A 20,017-nucleotide genomic window follows, 5' to 3' on the forward strand; every position below is an offset into this window, starting at 1 on the left:
AGGCGGGTGACGCTACATAGTCGCTCCTGGGTGACGCATTTCCGGAAGGTGAGGTCAGACCTTTCCTGTGCCGCCATTTCGGGCTTGGTGAGGTCGGGTGTCGCGGGTGTGTGTCGGGCGGCGTCGGTAGGCGCCCATAGGCGGGGAGTGGCCATGGCCGGCAACTTCGACTCCGAGGACCGGGCGAGCTGGTACTGGGGGAGGCAGAACCGGCAGGAGGCGGTCAGTCTGCTGCAGGGCCAGCGGCACGGGGTGTTTCTGGTCCGGGACTCCACCACCATCCCTGGGGACTATGTGCTCTCCGTCAGCGAAAACTCCAAGGTGTCCCATTACATCATCAACAGCGTCAGCAACAGCCGCCAGAGCACGCCCGCCGGTGAGTGGGGGCTGGGGGACACGTACACGCGTGGGTTATCTGCTGCACATACCCCACCACCAGTCACTCCGTGCTGGTCACACACACGCCCCCTCCCCCAAGTCTCTCCTGGCCTGGCTGTAATCACCCCCTGACGCGGAGGCTGAGCTGCACCCCCAAGTCACCCTAACATGCCCTACCTTCCTCAGTGGCCCCTCTTGCCTGAGATTCACCTTGGTGCTGGTGACACACCGCACGTAGTAGTTCCCTGTACCCCACTTTGGGGTCGTTTCCTACTGTTACTCTACCCCATAGGATTAAATACAGATGTAGTGTGAAAACAATATTACACCTGTGTAACCATGGTCCCAGGTAGTTTGTTTTCATGCATGTAACATGTGGCCTGTCTCTGCATGTAGTGCATATCCTGGGCATCTGTAGCTTTGCACTGCAATTCAAAGCTAGACTGGGACACCCCAAGCTTCCTTAATGCTCCAGAGTTTCTATTTGCTCCCAAATTGCACATTCCAGCTGTGCTGGTGCCTTACTCTAAATGGGGCCCTATATGAGAAGTTAGCAGACTGAGAGCCTGCAGATAATAGGCACATATTTCTTTAGCCAATACTGAGAATTGTGTACTTGTGTTTTTGTCTTTTTAAATTGGTAGCAAACAAATTCATCAGATGGAATTCAAATGTTATCGCAGTCGTCCCCTGCGCCCCTGCCGGCAGCTTTTCAAGTGTTTCTGCCGGAGTGCACGAGATCTTAATTTCAGCTCGCTACTCTCAGGGGTGGTGAGCTGAAATGCTCGAAAAAAGTGTTCCGTGTGGGCGCCCAATTGGGTCTTTTTCGCATCACGTTAATTTGTTTAGTCGGGTTTTGCCACTTTATGCGGCTAAACCCGATTTATAAGGGTGCGGTAACAGGGGCAAGTGACTGTCACCCTGCGAACTCCAGTCACTTTAGATGGGAAATTGGCAGCGATTAAACAATTGGGTTTACTAATATAGTGTGCACATGTTCCGCAGCACTTTTGAGAGAATATTTAACTGCTTTGTTTAGTGTCAGGTGTATTTTACTTCCACAGAAGGGGAGATATTGTAAACCTTCGAGAGAAAGTGGAGAAGTTGCCCACAGCACCCAGTCAGCTACTGTCATTTTGCTAGATTAAAGATGGGTAGAAGCTTATTGGTTGCTGTAGACACCTCCAGTTTCTCTCAAAGGTTTGATATACCCTCCGACCCCAGGTAGTGTCTTGAAGTGGCACCACCACCTAGGAAAATGTAAGGTCCTATCTTTACCAAGCAATGGCTATAGGCGCTGCTGCATGTGGTAATTTTATTTTCTTTACTTGGGGCTCTGCTGTTTTTGTAATCTGCAAAATCAATCAAGATGGGAGCTGGGGAGGGGTGCTGCTGGAGGAGAGTACAGGGGGGTACACATGGAGCGATAATTAAGCAATCTGACTAGATTGTTTAGATTTTCAGATAGATCGCTCCGTGTGTAGCCCTAACAGCGATAGCGATGCGCAGCCCCGCGCATCGCTATCGCTGGTGCTAGATGGCGGTCGCTCACTTCACCCGCTGGGTGTAGTGAGCGGCCCCCACGTCTCCCCCCGCACGCTCAGCACAGATCGTGCTGAGCGGCGGGAGAGATGTGTGCTGAGCGGTTCGCTCAGCACACATCTCTCCCGCATCGGCCCGTCTGTATGGGCCTTACCACTCCAGTCTCTTATCAAACCAACCTCAGAACCTTGCTTATTGTGCAGTGCAAATGTTTTTTTTGCTTTTTGCCCTGGAATATGCTCAAGGGCTTCCATGGATTACAGCATGGGTCTTCAATCTGTGGCACTCCAGCTGCTGTGGAACTACACATCCCAGCATGCCCTGCCTCAGTTTTAGCATGTCTTAATAGAAAAACTGTGGCAGGTAATGCTGGGATGTGTAGTTCAACAGCAGCTGGAGGGCTGCAAGTTGAAGACCCCAGGATTACAGTATAAAAATTGCTCGTCTTGCTAGTGCTGTTATTACTGCACATTTAAAATGCTAGATTTTGTATCATATGGGTGATATCCTATTAGGTGGGGTAAGTTACCGCACGCTAATAACGGGCTTCTTAGCCCGATAACTCTATCGGGCTATCCAATTCCTCCCCTGTTTTTACAGTGTGGTAAATGACTTGTTATTGGCTGATAACTCATGGTGTCCTAGTGTTCCTTCTACAATTAATATGGGGCAGGGCGCCGGACTCCGGGGACACATTGGCGCGTCAAAGCCGCGCGTGTGCCAGAAACGGGGATGCGGCCATGTAAATTAGGGGGCCTGGCCACACAACATCATTTTAGTGGGCGGTGCGGCCCACAGACGTTGCTATAGGGGACGTCTGTGGCCGTCTACGGGACTGTTGGGGGCGTGCCCAGCACCTCCGTCGGTGCTGGGCTTCCCCCAGCTCTCTCCCATAGCGTGAATGGATCACGGCATCTTTACACGCTGGGAGGGCAGTAAGTGGGCGGTTGTACTAGCAGGGTGCCGCAAAAGGGGCAGGGCGGATTTTGACTTTAAAAAATCGGGCAGGGCGCGGCGCCCTGCTAAAACAGCCTAGAGTGAACACTAGTATCCGTGATAACATCGCGGACCCATGTATTTCCATCCGATGACTGTTCTCCTGGGGCTCGTTATTGGGGATTATGCTTTGCATGCCTGGGGCATGTGAAGTATAATCCCTTATAACTGCCGGTTTGCAGGACTAATAGGATAGCCCCAGGGGGATTCTTTAGCTGCGGTAACTCCTCGCAGCTATTAGGATACCGCCCTAAGTATCACAGGACAATCATTATTGCGTGATATGTTAACAAATATTACATTTTGTGCAGGTAGCAATCAGTCCTACTGCAGGACCTTATCAATGTATAAACACAAGTACAATGTGTGCATATGACTTATCAGTGGGGAGATACATAGGGATCATATGATGATGAGATCTTCAGAACTTATTCCAGAGACGACTCCTCACTGCAAGCATTACATGTGTTCCTGCTGCTTGTAGAAGTAAAGCTAGCGCTGACACGATACATTTGCTTGCCTATGGAGTACAATGGATCCAGTTGCAATTTGTATGAGCTTCACATACTAGTCAGAGAATGGCATTGTATTGGTAAAGGCAAGTTTGGCTTAATATACCTCAATCTACAAGTTGGGCAGCACTAAGAAGAAATGCTTTCTCAATCTTGATAAATGAAAGCTTATTTTAACGTATGTAATAGTCACTTAGCTGTAATGATGAAATAGATATATTCAGGATGAAACCTTGCCAGTATAGATGGAGATACAGTACTATCTATGCTGTACACTGCACCATAGCTCATTCCTGTATAGGGTTAGGCTACTGACTGAGGGATGAAATTTATCTGCATTGCCTAGTTACATGGCACAAGCTCACGCAATGCCTATAGGGCACCCATTTTTTAAAACGGTTTACTGTTTCTTTTAAGGATTAATATGGCCATGAACCAGGGCTGAAGAGTTGTTCATAGGTATCAGGATATGCATGTTCATCCAGCAAATTATTATTATTTACATTTTCCTGTGTTTTTTTGTTTTGTTTGTTTTTTGCGTGTGATGCTTGTGAAATGTTAGACTGAAATATGTACACACGCCTTTATTCTCAAGAGATACATCCCTAATTAGAAGAATATACTCACGGGTTCTCAATTGCTTTCATGGTTTTAACCGCAAGATTTTCCCTTTTGTTGTAATTTATTTGCGCACAAGAGAAATTTATTTAAAAATGCGAGAATGCTTTAGGTGTATCTGAGCCAGGCGCTTGACAAGTTTCCCAGTGGCTGTTCATGGGTTGCGTTTTTAGCAGTACATTCCATTGTACAACTAGCACATGTTAACAGATACAAAACTGGGCATGCTGTATTCTGATACTAGTAATGCAGTTGCAATTTCAGTGTTGGCGTGAACTGCACAATTAACTCTCGTTTGTCTAGTGCATTTATTTTCCTATTAAGGTACTAAATAGGTGTGAATGAACCCTAAATATAGCCTTTGTTTGTGGTGTTTCTGCTTGCTATTGTCATAAGATAACATCTGGTGTGTGAAATATTTGTGGTAGTTCCCAAAACAAAAATGTAAATATTTTTAAGGGAATAAATTAAATTATCAGAACTGTTCACTGCTAACTAGGACCCCATTTAGTAAAACATGTTTTCTAGGGTGAGTCAGGACATTTGGACCTAAATTTCGACTGGATGTAGACAGCTTGGAAGGAGTTGGCGGTTGGTCCGCTGCTCTTGGAAGTGTAAGCGCCACTTAATAGGATGGTCTATCCATTTGGTGCTGAAATGTAAAGTGAGTGTTCAGCAGGCTGACAGATCAATGATGACAATGTAACGTGACTTTCTGCAAGTTTTTGATAGGGATTTTCCCCAAAGATCTATATATAGTAAACGACTTGTTTTAAAACTGGATCCCCACCTTGTAGGCAACTTCGAAAGTAGCCTCCAAGATAATTTTAGACATGCTACTCTTTAAGAAAGCATTTTCATGTGACGACTAAGTAAAACTGTAGTTCATTGGGTGTCAGCTGAAATAAAAACTACTTAAAGTTAAACTTGTCACAAGCTATATATAGATTATTCATTTATTTATTCATTTATTTTTTTATACTAATCTCTACTTTAAAGCCACAAAATTAGGGCAAGTAATCCATCGCTGTAAAATGTGTATGTATGTATGTGTGTATGTATATATGTGTATATATATATGTGTATGTGTGTGTGTATATATATATATCTATATATATATATATATATATATATATCTATATATATCTATATATCTATATATATCTATATATCTATATATATATATATCTGAACTAAATATACTGCGTATACATAGTATAACAGAGTAGGGCTTTGTTCAACAGATTAAAATGAATATTTAAAAAAAAAAAAAAAAAAACCACTGATCTATTCTGTTTTCCCAGGTTTGAATCAGTCCCGATTCCGGATAGGTGATCAAGAGTTTGATTCGTTACCTGCTCTGTTGGAATTTTATAAAATACATTATCTGGACACTACCACTTTAATAGAGCCTGTTTCCAAATCTAAGCAGTCTGGAGTGATCCAGAGACAAGAAGAAGCAGAGTATGTCCGGGCTCTTTTTGACTTTAATGGGAATGATGATGAAGATCTTCCATTTAAGAAAGGCGACGTCCTTAGGATCCGGGACAAACCTGAAGAGCAGTGGTGGAATGCTGAGGACAGCGAAGGAAGACGGGGCATGATACCAGTGCCTTATGTGGAAAAGTACAGGCCTCCAACTCCTGGGTCCACTCTGATTGGAGGTAACCAGGAAAATTCGCATCCGCAGCCACTGGGTGGGCCGGAGCCAGGGCCCTATGCCCAGCCCAGTGTCAACACTCCGCTGCCTAACCTTCAGAATGGGCCCATTTTTGCCAGGGTTATCCAGAAGCGTGTCCCTAATGCCTACGACAAGACAGCATTGGCTTTGGAGGTATATAACGGGTGCAGCCATCAAGGAAGATTGTCATTTCAAATTGGTTTTCCTTTCAAATGCAATCCTTATTTAGGCTTAATCAGTTTGTATATGTAAGGTGTTACAGATTGGTTAGACTCCTAGAGGAAAATAGGCTTGGGCACGAAAGTGTAGGCTACTTAATCTTCACTTTATTTTTAAAGGGTAATTAACCACATTGGGGGGAAGTCAATTGTTTCTTGGGTCCCTGTAAGTAATGGGCTTCAGTTGTTTTGCCAATGGGCGTGAGTGCCAACAGGGACCCATTATTTCTGCTCTCCCCCCTCCTGAGGTGGCAAGCAGAAATCCACCCAAAGTCAGGCTTTTGGGCACCCAAACGCAGCGTTCACTGTACTTTGCATCGGGTTTCGCTGCTTTACATGTCTAAACCTGGTGCAATTAGGCAAATTAAGTAATGGGTGCTGGAGGCGCTCACGCCAATTTGCAAATCAGTTGATTATCGCCCGCATTGCATTACTTACTGGCGCCCAAACAATTTGAGAAATGACCACCCACACCCACCCTCTTATGTTATGCATAACCAGTATCTAGAACCTGCAGTCTTTGTGGCGTCATCTTGCAGTTGATATACCTAGGGGGATATTCAATTGTTAGGAAAAAACAGACACCGAACTGCCTTTTCAATCTAATAGACAGGGGAAAAAAGACACCCAACCGACTTTTCAAACATTTGAATTCTTCCCCTAGTGTTTTTATATTTAGAAGTTTCTGTCCAAGTGCCTCAATTGCTAAAGGTGATGTCTAGCTCAGTAAGGCATAGCACATTACCTTTGCCTGGCAAGGGGAAAACACTATGGGTGGTATTCAATTGTCCATCCCTCCCCGGTCCTGCCAGCAGCTATTCAGCTGTGTTTGCCAACGGGTGTGCTATCATCATTTCAGCTCCCTGCCCCTGGGAGATGGTGAGCTGAAATGAGTGAAGAGTGACCCGTTTGAGCGCTGAAACAGGACCTTTTGCGTTGTGTCCATTAGTCTGGTTTAGCCTCTTTACGCAGCTAGACCCGCCACTAATGAGCGCTATAAAAACAATTGAATATTGCCCCACGATCTCCTGTCACTTTAGACAGAAGATCGTGCACGATACAGCTATTGAATACTGTCCTATAAAGGAGTGTAGCGCTCACACTGTAATAATGTTGTCAGTGTGGCATATCTAGTGTTCACTCTAGGTGCAGGATGCTGGTTGAGGAGGAGGGCATATTTTACATTTTCAAGGGTAAGATTAGCCTATATTTATCAGTACATCTACAGTAGCTGTAGCGATACACCACGTCTAAAATTTTGGCCTGAGATTTTTATATGCACTCACCCCTGATCAGCATCTTTCACGTACAGTGAACACTAATATCTCAGTGACTCATGATGATTTCTAAGCATTGTCTGTGTTGGAAGTCCCAGTAAAATGCAATCCCTTGGCTGCTACGTTCCAGTGACTGAAATGAAAATACATTTCACACGTCTTTAGTGGCCTCCCATGGGGGTCGATTCAATTCGGCAACTTATGAATAGCGCCGGGAATTAGCTCCCGACGCTATTCAATTCAGCTCCAGTTAAGTCGGCGAAAGCCCGTTCTCGCCGACTTAACAGGTAGTTTTGTCGGGAGAACGGGCATTCTCCGACTTAACTACCCGCGGCGATGCTGATTCCCGACAGAATCAGCCTCGCGCCGGCCGCGAGGAAGCACTTTTGTCGGTTTTCTTCTCTCACCCCCCCCCCCCCCCCCCCGGGGATGAGAGAAGAATTCCCGACAATTGCGGGTAACTAACAGCTGAATTGAATAGCGTCGGGAGCTAATTCCCGGCGCTATTCTTAAATTGCCGAATTGAATCGACCCCATGGATCTATATATCATGTAACATTATTAGCTGTATAGTGCACACCACTGGCCTGAAGTAAGGCGCAAGACCTCATGTAACAATACAAAAACTAAGCTTTCCCCTGTGCTTCCCCAATTGTATCAGAATGCTAATTATCCCTGACTGGCTCCAGTTAGGGAGGCCAATCCCGGGATTCGGGATTGAAAACCGCTCTGTCCCGGGATTGCAGTAGGGAGCAGGGAGAGTGGGAGTGGAGGGCAGTGGAAAAGAGTGGAGGGAGCACGGAGGCTGTAGGGAGCAGCGCTGGTGGGTGTAGTGTAGGGACTAGGGAGCAGCGCTGGAGGGTGGGTGTAGTGTAGGGACTAGGGAGCAGCGCTGGTGGGTGTAGTGTAGGGACTAGGGAGCAGCGCTGGAGGGTGGGTGTAGGGACTAGGGAGCAGCGCTGGAGGGTGGGTGTAGGGACTAGGGAGCAGCGCTGGAGGGTGGGTGTAGGGACTAGGGAGCAGCGCTGGAGGGTGGGTGTAGGGACTAGGGAGCTGCGCTGGAGGGTGGGTGTAGGGACTAGGGAGTAGCGCTGGTGGGTGTGGTGTAGGGAGTAGCGCTGGTGGGTGTGGTGTAGGGACTAGGGAGTAGCGCTGGTGGGTGTGGTGTAGGGACTAGGGAGTAGCGCTGGTGGGTGTGGTGTAGGGACTAGGGAGCAGCGCTGGAGGGTGTGGTGTAGGGACTAGGGAGCAGCGCTGGAGGGTGAGTGTAGGGACTAGGGAGCAGCGCTGGAGGGTGGGTGTAGGGACTAGGGAGCAGCGCTGGAGGGTGGGTGTAGGGACTAGGGAGCAGCGCTGGAGGGTGGGTGTAGGGACTAGGGAGCAGCGCTGGAGGGTGGGTGTAGGGACTAGGGAGCAGCGCTGGAGGGTGGGTGTAGGGACTAGGGAGCTGCGCTGGAGGGTGGGTGTAGGGACTAGGGAGTAGCGCTGGTGGGTGTGGTGTAGGGACTAGGGAGTAGCGCTGGTGGGTGTGGTGTAGGGACTAGGGAGTAGCGCTGGTGGGTGTGGTGTAGGGACTAGGGAGTAGCGCTGGTGGGTGAGTGTAGGGACTAGGGAGCAGCGCTGGAGGGTGGGTGTAGTGTAGGGACTAGGGAGCAGCCCTGGAGGGTGGGTGTAGTGTAGGGACTAGGGAGCAGCCCTGGAGGGTGGGTGTAGTGTAGGGACTAGGGAGCAGCCCTGGAGGGTGGGTGTAGTGTAGGGACTAGGGAGCAGCCCTGGTGGGTGGGTGTAGTGTAGGGACTAGGGAGCAGCCCTGGTGGGTGGGTGTAGTGTAGGGACTAGGGAGCAGCCCTGGAGGGTGGGTGTAGTGTAGGGACTAGGGAGCAGCGCTGGAGGGTGGGTGTAGTGTAGGGACTAGGGAGCAGCGCTGGAGGGTGGGTGTAGTGTAGGGACTAGGGAGCAGCGCTGGAGGGTGGGTGTAGTGTAGGGACTAGGGAGCAGCGCTGGAGGGTGGGTGTAGTGTAGGGACTAGGGAGCAGCGCTGGAGGGTGGGTGTAGTGTAGGGACTAGGGAGCAGCGCTGGAGGGTGTAGTGTAGGGACTAGGGAGCAGCGCTGGAGGGTGTAGTGTAGGGACTAGGGAGCAGCGCTGGAGGGTGTAGTGTAGGGACTAGGGAGCAGCGCTGGAGGGTGTAGTGTAGGGACTAGGGAGCAGGGTGGGTGTAGTGTAGGGACTAGGGAGCAGGGTGGGTGTAGTGTAGGGACTAGGGAGCAGCGCTGGTGGGTGTAGTGTAGGGACTAGGGAGCAGCGCTGGTGGGTGTAGTGAAGGGACTAGGGAGCAGCCCTGGAGGGTGGGTGTAGTGTAGGGACTAGGGAGCAGCGCTGGAGGGTGGGTGTAGTGTAGGGACTAGGGAGCAGCGCTGGAGGGTGGGTGTAGTGTAGGGACTAGGGAGCAGCCCTGGAGGGTGGGTGTAGTGTAGGGACTAGGGAGCAGCCCTGGTGGGTGTAGTGTAGGGACTAGGGAGCAGCCCTGGAGGGTGGGTGTAGTGTAGGGACTAGGGAGCAGCCCTGGAGGGTGGGTGTAGTGTAGGGACTAGGGAGCAGCGCTGGAGGGTGGGTGTAGTGTAGGGACTAGGGAGCAGCGCTGGAGGGTGGGTGTAGTGTAGGGACTAGGGAGCAGCGCTGGTGTAGGGACTAGGGAGCAGCGCTGGTGTAGTGTAGGGACTAGGGAGCAGCGCTGGTGGGTGTAGTGAAGGGACTAGGGAGCAGTGCTGGATTGTGTAGGAAGCGGAGCAGGGGGGAGGCTGAAGCGAGCACTGCAGTGAGGGAGGGTTGGTGTCAGTAAAACTACACTTACTATTAGACGGGCGGCAGCCATGGACAAGACGCGCTGAGCGCGCCAGAGGCCTTTCAAATTGTAGCGCTGGCCGGCAGCCAATCAGGAGCTGCTGCGGCCGCTTCCCTGATTGGCCGCCCGTCCACCAGCTGTGATTGGCTGGCGGCCGGCGTAACATTTGAAATGCCGCCGCGGTCTGTGTACATGGCTGCCGCCCGCCTAATACTTCCACCCGCCTAATAGTAAGTGTTACTTACACCAACCCTCCCTCGCTGTACATGCGCAATGCAATCCCAGGATTGGAGGCTCCAATCCCGGGATTCAAATCCCGGCATTTTTGGTCCTGAATCCTGGGATCCCCCCGATCCCGGGATTGGCCTCCCTAGCTCCAGTATTACTATAACACAGTAGTGAATGCCAGAGACAATATGTGAGCGTTTTATAGCCTTTATTTTAAGTGATGGTGTATATATGATGTGGACGTGTGGCCTTGTATATAGAATTGGTGGGGGCATTAAATAGCCTTTGTGGTCTGTAAGATTCATGTGCACTAGTAGATATGGCATTGGTTAAGCAATAGCTACAGTTTCTGTTTTTCTTGAGTATCAGGTTTATTGCATTCCCTGGTGTGTCTCTCATTCAGCAAATTTAATTCTAAAAATGACATGACAAATTGGCAAAAAAAATGTTAATGGTTAATGTAATAGCATATAATGTCTATGTATAATGCATGGCAGATGTTTCTGTAGTTATCCATTGTTTCTCTTATGTCTTTTCCATAGCATTTATAATTTGTACCTTGTCAATGCAATTCAGTTGATTTTGCCTGTGTCTACCACTATAGGGTGCAAAATGGAGCGATTACATTTTTGCTCCATTAGCTGCAGGAGAGACATTTGTTGTTGCTGCTTCCTGAAGCAGCGAGAAGAAATGTGTGGAAAGTCTGTGGTGTAGGTGCCCAAACGGGAGTTTGTGTATACTAACCGGGACTTAAGACGGGATCAGCCACTATTTGTGGCTAAGCCATGCTTATTTGGGCGCTTAAAGTAATGGATGCCTGATCAGAGCACCAATTGAATTGCTGTGATGGGCACTCTTTTTATTCCTTTCAATCATGTTAAAATATGGAGAGTCAACCTGGGTCCTGCTTATGTCTGAAAAGATCTTATCCAGGTTGACAGTCCGGGTCCGCAAACCTGAAATAAACCAGGGTTATTCCTGGTACTTGCAACCCTAGTCGGTGCCCTGGCTTATGTGTGAAAGGTATGACCTGGGTCATGCCTAAAAGCTGTTTACTGGTGGCCACAGTAGTGCTTGGAGATGTCATTCTCTCAAAGTGTCCACTGCTAGGCGGTTGACCCAGGTCAATGGAAGACCCGGTTCCAGTGTGTAGGGTGACAACCTGGGTCAAGCACCCAGGTGTGGACGGGGTGGGGGGGGGTTGGGGTGTAAGTACTGAAATACCGACTTCAACAGGTGTCCAGGATCTGAGCCAGGTTAAAGCTGGGTTTTATATCAAAGTGATATTAGTGTTTCATGTTTTCACACATTGGGCAGAATTCAATTGTAATTTGCACCACCAGATAGCACAAAATGGAGCTATTTAAGTGTAGCACTGTTCGCGTGTGATCGACTGCTGGCGCTGACATTTCCACTCTCACCCCTGGGCGTGGTGAGCTGGAATGCTCAAAAAAAGTGACCCTTTTGGGCGCCCAAACTGCACTTTTTGCAATCGCACCCAGCACTTTGGTCAGGTTTAGCTGCTTTACGCAGCTAAATCTGACCTTTATGGGCACGGTCAGCATGAGAAAAAACAATTGCATTGCGCCCTGCAGTAACCCGTCACTTAAGACAGGAGACTGAGGACGCAAAACAATTGAATATTGCCAAAAGTCTCAATGTACTGTTCTGGGGAAGGGGGGGGGGGTGTTTCAGTTGTTTTGTGGATTCACATCGGAGCAATTTGTTTGCGTCTCCCCATACAGTGAAATGCCACCTGTGCGTGGCCAGAAGTACCGTGTTTAGCCACGCAAAGCGGTAAACCAGTCTAAGTAATTGTTTGGGTGTGCTCCAAAGGGCGCCTAATAGAAATAGCCGCAGGTGCAAACAATTGAGGAAAATCTCCACTCCACTATAGAAAGATAGTATCTCGGTGCCTTCCCACGGACCAGCAAGGAACCATATACAGAGTATAGAAAGGACGGGCGGCACTCCACGTTTCGGGTGCTCCTTTATGGGCACCTTTCATCAGGATGCTGATGAAAGGTGCCAATAAAGGAGCACCCGAAACGTTGATGTTTAAGCTTGTGTAGCTGCTGTGTTTATTTGCCAATCTGTGGAGTGCCGCCCGTCCCTATCTATGGCGGCTACATTAGAGCTCTTCCCACTGCCATATGGTATCCGTTCAGATGGTCGACCATGTTATGGTCGACAGTCATTAGGTCGACCACTATTGGTCGACATTGACATGAAAATGGTCGCCACATGAAAGTCAACATGAGTTTTTCACATTATTTTTCTTTTGTGGAACTTTTCCATACTTTACGATCCACGTGGACTACGATTGGGAACAGTAATCTGTGCCGAGCGCAGCTGTAGCGGAGCGAGGCACCTTGCCCGAAGCATGGCGAGCGAAGCGGTGAACTAATTGGGGTTCCCCGTCACTTTACGCAAAAAACGACACCAAAAAAAGTTAAACTCCTGTCGACCTTTTCAGGTGTCGACCTTGTGTCGATGTCGACCATTCATACCGTAACTCTGCCATATCTCATAGGCTATATTTAGGCTCTTCTCTGTATTTCTAACACGTTTTGGACAAAGATACACCGCTTAAATTTATGTGTACATTTTTTTTATTTTTAGTTCAAGAGATTTGAAGTACAAATAAAACAATCAACAAAACCTGGAAGTAATGAGTGCAAGTATACGTGGCAGAGTATAGAGTACACAACAAAAAATATAAATCAAGGGGACACGGGACATATGGTTCATTAGAAATAAAGGGCGGTATTCAATTCTTTTCACCACCTTCCACACCTGTTTTGTTTCTGGTGATGGGCGTGGTATTATCATTGCAGCTCGCTACCCCTGCAGTAGCGAGGGCAGCCAACCCGTTACGCAGCTAAACCGGATTACTATGGATGTGATATGTACTTTAACAGGGACCACTTTAGAAAGGAGATCGGGCGTGATAAATCATTTGAATACTGCCCAATGTGTTTTCCCGTACCATAGTATGTAGAGGCCCACAGGCACCATGGGAGCCCACACATCTTCTCTACAGAAGAAAGAGGGGAGTTCATAGTCACATATAAAGGTCAGAGTAAAGAAACGTTGTTGTCTTGTATGCTATTGGTTTATACTTGACATCTGCCAAGCATCCATATAAAACAAAAACCTCAAACAACCCCTCCCTCCTTCACCTATAACCCGCCCCCATCCTGTATAACCTACCTCCAATTTAGGTATACTTGAATCCCTAAACCCCCCCATTCTCCCCACCCCCAAAGCTATGCTAACTAGCTAAACTCCCCTTTCCAGAAGGATAATAGGACACGAAACTAACAGGAGCAATAGACTAATGACCTTAAGCTAGGCTAAGTCTGGCTCTTGCATAAGGATACAGCGTTCCGCCCATACAGTATACTAAGCATTATATAAATGTATACACAGCATAGATAGGAGAATATGCGACCATTTCCAAACATACATGTAATGAAAATAAAGCAAAATAGCGGTAACAAAGATAATTAATCCGTCCAAGCCTCCATCACTTGCAATATTACATAATCAGTCCCGTCTCTGTTCACCCAGGGATACACACATCGGGGCATAAAGTACTTAAAGGATAAGAATAGGAACCTCCCGCCAATGCAGGGACGCCCAGAAAAGTACTTGAGGTATTGGAATAAAGGATCTTGAAGTTTCACCACCGATGGCAACAATGTAGATCGGATCTTCAGAAAACCCATAATGGAGTCTTGAAACCCACGGACTGAGACATTATCCATATCAGGAGTAAACGCATCTCTTGGGAAGGACAAATACAGAAGTTGCGCTGGCATATCATGAATGCGGACTGCAGTGACAGAATTCAAAGTTACAGCTCTACCACATCTCTGAGCTTAGTGAGGAGCCTCTGCTTGGAGGCAGTAATTGCCTGAAGGATTTGCTCCACCGAATTAGCTATCAGTAAGGTGTTGGTACTAGCCTGGAAAGAGACCAGGGGCAAGATGGTGACTAGCACCTAACCAGAGCTTACCAGCAGACCCACAGCAGGAGGCACCAGGCAGATTACCGCAGGAGACAACAAGGGAACACTGCTGCACCAGCAATGATGTCAATCTGGCAGGACTGTATCCACTACCCTAGAGGTGCCAGGGTATCCGTGCTGCAGCCGAAGAGGACAGCAACAAAATGACGGCAGCCCACGTCCAACACGCCCTAAACACTGCAGCAGACAGGCGACGGTCGAAGACAAGACACTGGAAGGTGTTGCACACGGGGTCTCGGAGAACACAGACAGGATACAGCCAAGAGGCAGCTCTCGTGTAAGTATAAAGCCCAAAATATCTGCTGGAGCTGAGGCTGAGATTCCAAGCTGCGGTGAGAGCACCCGGCCGTAGAGAACTCAGAAAAACGGGCTGAAAGGCACCACACAGGATTTTACCCCGGAGCTCCTGGTGATCAGGAGACAATACACCGCTGCAAAACGGAGTCTGGAGGAGAAACTGCTATAAAGAAAACGGGATATATTCAAGGATATAACCGGTAGAGCAGGCAAAAGCTCCCTACACCTAGCTACTCCATGCCACGCCCCCTGTGTAAATATTTTTTCGTTGGAAATTAATCTGCATGTTAAGTTTTAATGCCCAACTGCTATGGTCCTGCTTATAAGTAGGTTTTCTGTGTCCTGACCATTCGCCATAACATGCTCCTCTGTTGCATTCTGATTTCATAAATGAGGAGTGACCTGTCCATACCTAGAAGGACCCAACGGTACAGTCCAAACCAGCATCTGCAGAAAGTGGTGGTGGTAGCTGAATACCTTCAGGACACTTTATGCAGTCAGTATTATGAATCCACTTGGTTTTATTATTGCATGTCTTGATAACTAGAGTGCCACGTAAGTTGCTATGAAGCCTGTGACCAAAGTTTGAGTCATTACACAGTTGACTTGCAGTATAAAGAGCCGGACAGGAAGGAAGTCCCAAACTAAATTATTTTAAGTACAAATGGGAATTTTCATTCATTCATATGACGATCGGAAACTCGTACTAGGGAAGCCGCAGATGGGACTTGAGAAGTTGACTCATGTTTATATCTGCTTCGTTTCCTGTTGGACATCTCATTGTAGTGTCTAAACTGGTTAATATTAAAACAGTGTTCTGTAAAACCTTCAACTTCAGGTTTTTTGTTTTAGTGGTGACTACTTTTATATAGTTTTATATAAACTTTTATATAGTTTTAGGGGGAATAGTTCTCAATATAATGTGACTGTTTAAGTTTTGTGCAATGTGGTTAATACATGGTGGTGTGAGCAATGTAGCTTCCATGTCTATGTACTACCCTGCAAATGTAGATTCACATTTCCTGGATTCATTAGAGCAGGCCTGACCAACATGTGGCTCTCCAGCTGTTGTGAAACTACAAGTCCCAGCATGCCCTGCCACAGTTTTGCTTTTAGGGAATGCACAGGTTGGCCAGGCCTGCATTAGAGGGTGTAAATGAAGTGTTGTCTGTTAAACACTACTGTGACCAGCACTGTATCCATAACAGAAAAATTAAACTTTACACAGCTCCAACTTCCTAAATTCTATCGCATGGACTGCCCGAGTGTTGCTTTCAGCCACGCTCATTTCATGCTGTAACAGAAAGGGGGAAAAAAATGCAAGAGATGATGATGCACATTTACTGTACATTCAGAATACATTTACACGTAGATGCCTGCATCTGGGGACCACTGACAAGAGTGTGGTGTACCACAAGCTGTGCCCACACAGTAGTAATTAGTAATGCAAATTAGGAAACTGACCCTAATAATACAAGTATTTTTTGCCTACTTCAGGGAAATGTACTTTACAGGTTGGATGAAGATCACGCAGTCACTGCGTTATTCTATGCCGCAGTTGTGCGTTAATACTCTAACGCCACAGGAGAGAATTTATGGACTCCTCCTGCCAGATTCTCTGTTCTGCTGCTGCATCCAAAGATGCGGTATTAGGTTATCTGTGAGAACATCTGGTTATTCTGGATTGCCGGTGTAATCGCGCCGCAGAGTCCAGTAAATCTGCGTCAGGAGAAGCAGACCCTGGCCTCTGCGCACCCATAAAATAGGGATTTCACCGCTTCCGTTTTGATAAACATGCCCTCAAACAGCTGCAGCCTGTCAGTCTGCACCCTTCAGAGCACTGCGAGTAATCTCATGACGAGACCTGCACATGTGTAGTGCGGCATCATGTGCAGATCTCGCATAATCGGAGATATACGGAAACACAAGGTTTGGGTACATCTCTGAATTAGGCCCGAAGTTTACTGCTATCTGTCTTGCATGCTGTCGTTACAGGGTATAAGGCTGCCTCCTTTGTATGTTTCTCATATTTTTATACCTCTTTCTTTGATGGGATCATTGCCTCTGTATGGCAGTGTTAAGAGGAGTATGCCCTAGGCAATTTCAGCCTACAAAATAAACCTTTAGGCTTATCTCGTCCAGTGTGTATGGGGGTAATATTGGTGAACGAAGCGTGCTCCCACACATCGTTAAGCGTTCACCAATATTGAGCTGACATGTAGCTCAACTCATCAATGTCGGGCTGAGCTGCATGTTTGGGAATGCCGGCGGTGATGTCGGTGAACGTTATCATTGAACGATAAAATTCAGTGTGTATGCATTATATCGTTTAACGATAGTCGGCCATCGCCTGCATTCCAGAGTGCATACCCGCCTTTAATCCTTATAGAGTTAGCAGTAGCTAGTACTGTTCAAAGCAAAGGGATATAACATGCACTTTATTCCTTTCAATATTTTCATTAGCTAGACCCTAGTTTAATATAGGGTTAGTGTCCTCTGTAGGGGGAGGGATAATGAGTGGAGTTATGCTTGGGGGGGGGGGGGGGTGGGGGGGGGATTCATCCCATCATTACATACTGGAACCTCCCTGATCTATCTTGTAAACTTTAAGGAGAGCTAAGCACAAAGCATTGTGCTATGAATCCTGTGTACTGTAATTCAGCATAGTTAGGTCACATTTAAATATTCTAATATGTATTGTTGCGTTTTTGTTTTCTGCAAATTATGCCTTGACTTTCTTTAGGTTAAAATTTAACAATCATTTTGCACATATTTTACACGTTATGTGACTCTCACCAGTTACTTCACAGCCAATGTATTTGCATAAATACCATACTGTAGTTTGAAGGGCTCTCCTCCCTCTTGGCAGCCGTTATTTACCATAAAGCAAATTTTTTTTTTTTATTTTTTTTTTTTACAATATGTTCTTGACTTGCTAGCAAAATAGACCATAAAACCTCCAGTTCAACTGATATCATATGGGTAAGGCTAGTAGCAACCAGTACAAAGCTGATATATAGTGAAACGTCAAGATTACGGTAACTCTGCTTCCTATTAGTTTCCATTCCCGTCCCAAAACTGTTGGAGTAAAGCTAAATGTATTTACTATTCTCCATACCTGCATATTTAGTTTTTTGTTTTTTGTTTCAAAGACTCATCTTTTCCCCTTCATGTCTTCCTACAGGTTGGTGACCTTGTAAAAGTAACAAAGATTAACGTCAGTGGTCAATGGGAAGGCGAGTGCAACGGAAAATGTGGTCACTTTCCATTTACACATGTGCGTCTGCTGGATCAACAGAACCCTGATGAGGACTTCAGCTGAGTGTGACTTGGCCCCATTCCTAAAATGCGAACAATCTTGCTCTGTTTCCCTCTTTCTCCATCTGCCATTTAGACTGCCTGCCACAGGTTTCCAGATGTGTAGGTTATGAAAGTAGTAATGTCCCAGAATCCCTCTCATTTGCAATCGGTCCTTCTGAGATTTGGCCAGTTAGGGTACGAGCTTGGATTGTCTCTGAAAGCAGGCAGCAGTTAATCCTCCCACCACGGCAATAGAACACGCAGATGCAGTGAGCTGCATGAGTGTTTGTAGCAAGGCATTTTTATTTGAACAAGACTTTTTTTTTTTCTTTTTTTTTTTTTTTGTGTGGCCTTTGTTAATCTCCTTTTCTTACTTAGTAAAGTTTTGCAGACCGGCATTAGCCTCAAGACACCTGGCATTGGACTTCACCAGTTTCTAACTGACTTTTTAATATATCTCCTTAGGTAAACACTGTACGTTGATGATTTGGCTCCAACTGTTAACACAATTAATCATTCTTCTAATGTGGAGCTCCTTCGCCCTTCAGTTGTTCCCAGTATTAAGTTTTAAAAGGGATTGAGCTGTGGGTGTCTGACAACTTTCTGACTGTTCCGCCCATCTCCCTCGTCCCGTCTCCTACCCTTGTGGGGTGTTTTTTTTTTTTTTTTTTTTTTTTTTTTGTAGGGGGGGGGGTGGGGATCTGTTTAGTAACACAACACTTTCAGAGTGCTTTACATTTGGTGAGAGGAACTCAAGGCAATAATGTTCTTGAATAATTGAATTTCTCAGATATGTAGGAGAGGATGTACTGAAATCCCATTGTATCTACTGTTAGCTATTGCACACTTAAAATGAAGAATTCTGTTTTGTATTGCCAACAAGAAACAAAATACATTGTTCGTCTTTTATTCTTAAATGTAACTTTTCTCGATAGTGTATGAAAACACCGCAAGCAGGATATTGGCATTTAGTATATGAGATCAGCTCATTTGGAAGTTGGTGGTTTTTTATTTTGCAGGGAGAGGTAGACCTGTTTTCACCAAGGGGGGATAGCTGACCTTATACTAAAACAGGCATTTGTTAAAATGCAGATTTACATTTTATTTTGATATTTAGAAATTGCTAAAGAAAAAAAAGTGCACCTTTTTATAACTGATACAAGCCAACCTTTATTCTGACTAGTATATTTAACGTGTTACTGTTTAATACAAGTTATGGTGTTGCACATGGAGATGCTGCTTACTCTTACGATGTTAAGCCTAAGTACCAAACACACACCGTTAAATCAAGCTGATTGCGTTAGGTTAGCGATTGTTCGTAATGACCATTTCCAAATGGTCCTTTTAAAGTGAACTCCAGGTTGATAGTCATGTGGTGTTGAGAAACTTTTATGTTTGGTAATTCCAGAATGTATTGTGTGACAGTGATAAAGGGTAATATTCAGTGGGGGGCGCTCAGTGGAGCAATTCAATTGCTCCGTTCGTGTGAATAGCTGCAGGTGCCGAAATGTGCAAAGTGTGTGTCCCATTTGGGCTCCCAAATGGCTCTTTTGGCTTTGCATCCAGTACGTTCGGGTTTAGCAGTTTTATGCCGCTAAACCTGGTCTGTGTGGGCGCGATCAGCACAAAAAAATTGAATTGCGCACCCCGATGTCCCATCTCTTTTTAGATAGGAGATTGGCCATGCAAAAACTTGGTGGTTTCATGACTGACCCTGTACTTATTGAGGTTACGCATCAGTCTACATCTTGAGGCTATACATTGAATGTGCCTTGCATCCTATACTATTCTCACAGCTGCCAAATGGTTGCTTATTGTAGCTAAATGGTGTGTGTATCATTCATCCAGTGAACATGTTATACTAATCTCATGCCTTGTAGTAGTGCAGCTCACGTGTCTGACAGGGACTACCCTTTCTCCCAGACCACAATAAATGAAAATGTTACAAGCTTTCTTGCTGGGGTTGGCAAACACTAATTTTCATTGTGGAACACTATTGTAAATAGATGATAGAATAATTGGTGCTCCTGTTAATAACGCATACATTAACCAAAGCTGTTTTTTCTTTTTTTCATTTAAAGTATGAACATGTA

General features: G+C 46.3%; 1 protein-coding gene across 2 annotated transcripts; it reads left to right on the plus strand.

Moving 5' to 3' along the window:
* Positions 1-13: 13 nt before the first annotated feature.
* CRK (CRK proto-oncogene, adaptor protein) lies at positions 14-18,597 on the plus strand. Of its 2 annotated transcripts, none has more exons than XM_063956073.1 (3): positions 14-376; positions 5,351-5,710; positions 17,809-17,896. In XM_063956073.1, exons 1-3 carry the CDS (start codon positions 154-156, stop codon positions 17,814-17,816), a joined length of 591 nt encoding a protein of 196 aa, XP_063812143.1. In that variant the 5' UTR covers positions 14-153; the 3' UTR covers positions 17,817-17,896. The 2 variants fall into 2 exon arrangements, with proteins under 2 accessions (XP_063812143.1, XP_063812142.1); XM_063956072.1 differs by having other exon boundaries at positions 16-376; positions 5,351-5,880; positions 17,809-18,597.
* The last annotated feature ends 1,420 nt before the right edge of the window (positions 18,598-20,017 follow it).

The sequence above is a fragment of the Pseudophryne corroboree genome, chromosome 2, assembly GCF_028390025.1.
Source record: "Pseudophryne corroboree isolate aPseCor3 chromosome 2, aPseCor3.hap2, whole genome shotgun sequence".
In the NCBI taxonomy this organism is placed as follows: domain Eukaryota; kingdom Metazoa; phylum Chordata; class Amphibia; order Anura; family Myobatrachidae; genus Pseudophryne; species Pseudophryne corroboree.

What these genes read in the sequence shown, in the direction of transcription:
- CRK (XM_063956072.1), top strand. Translation starts at nt 154, where the DNA reads ATGGCCGGCAACTTCGACTCCGAGGACCGGGCGAGCTGGTACTGGGGG. An exon ending in CCGCCAGAGCACGCCCGCCG is followed by an intron (nt 377 to 5,350) that starts GTGAGTGGGGGC and finishes CTGTTTTCCCAG; the next exon opens with GTTTGAATCAGTCCCGATTC. An exon ending in AGACAGCATTGGCTTTGGAG is followed by an intron (nt 5,881 to 17,808) that starts GTATATAACGGG and finishes GTCTTCCTACAG; the next exon opens with GTTGGTGACCTTGTAAAAGT.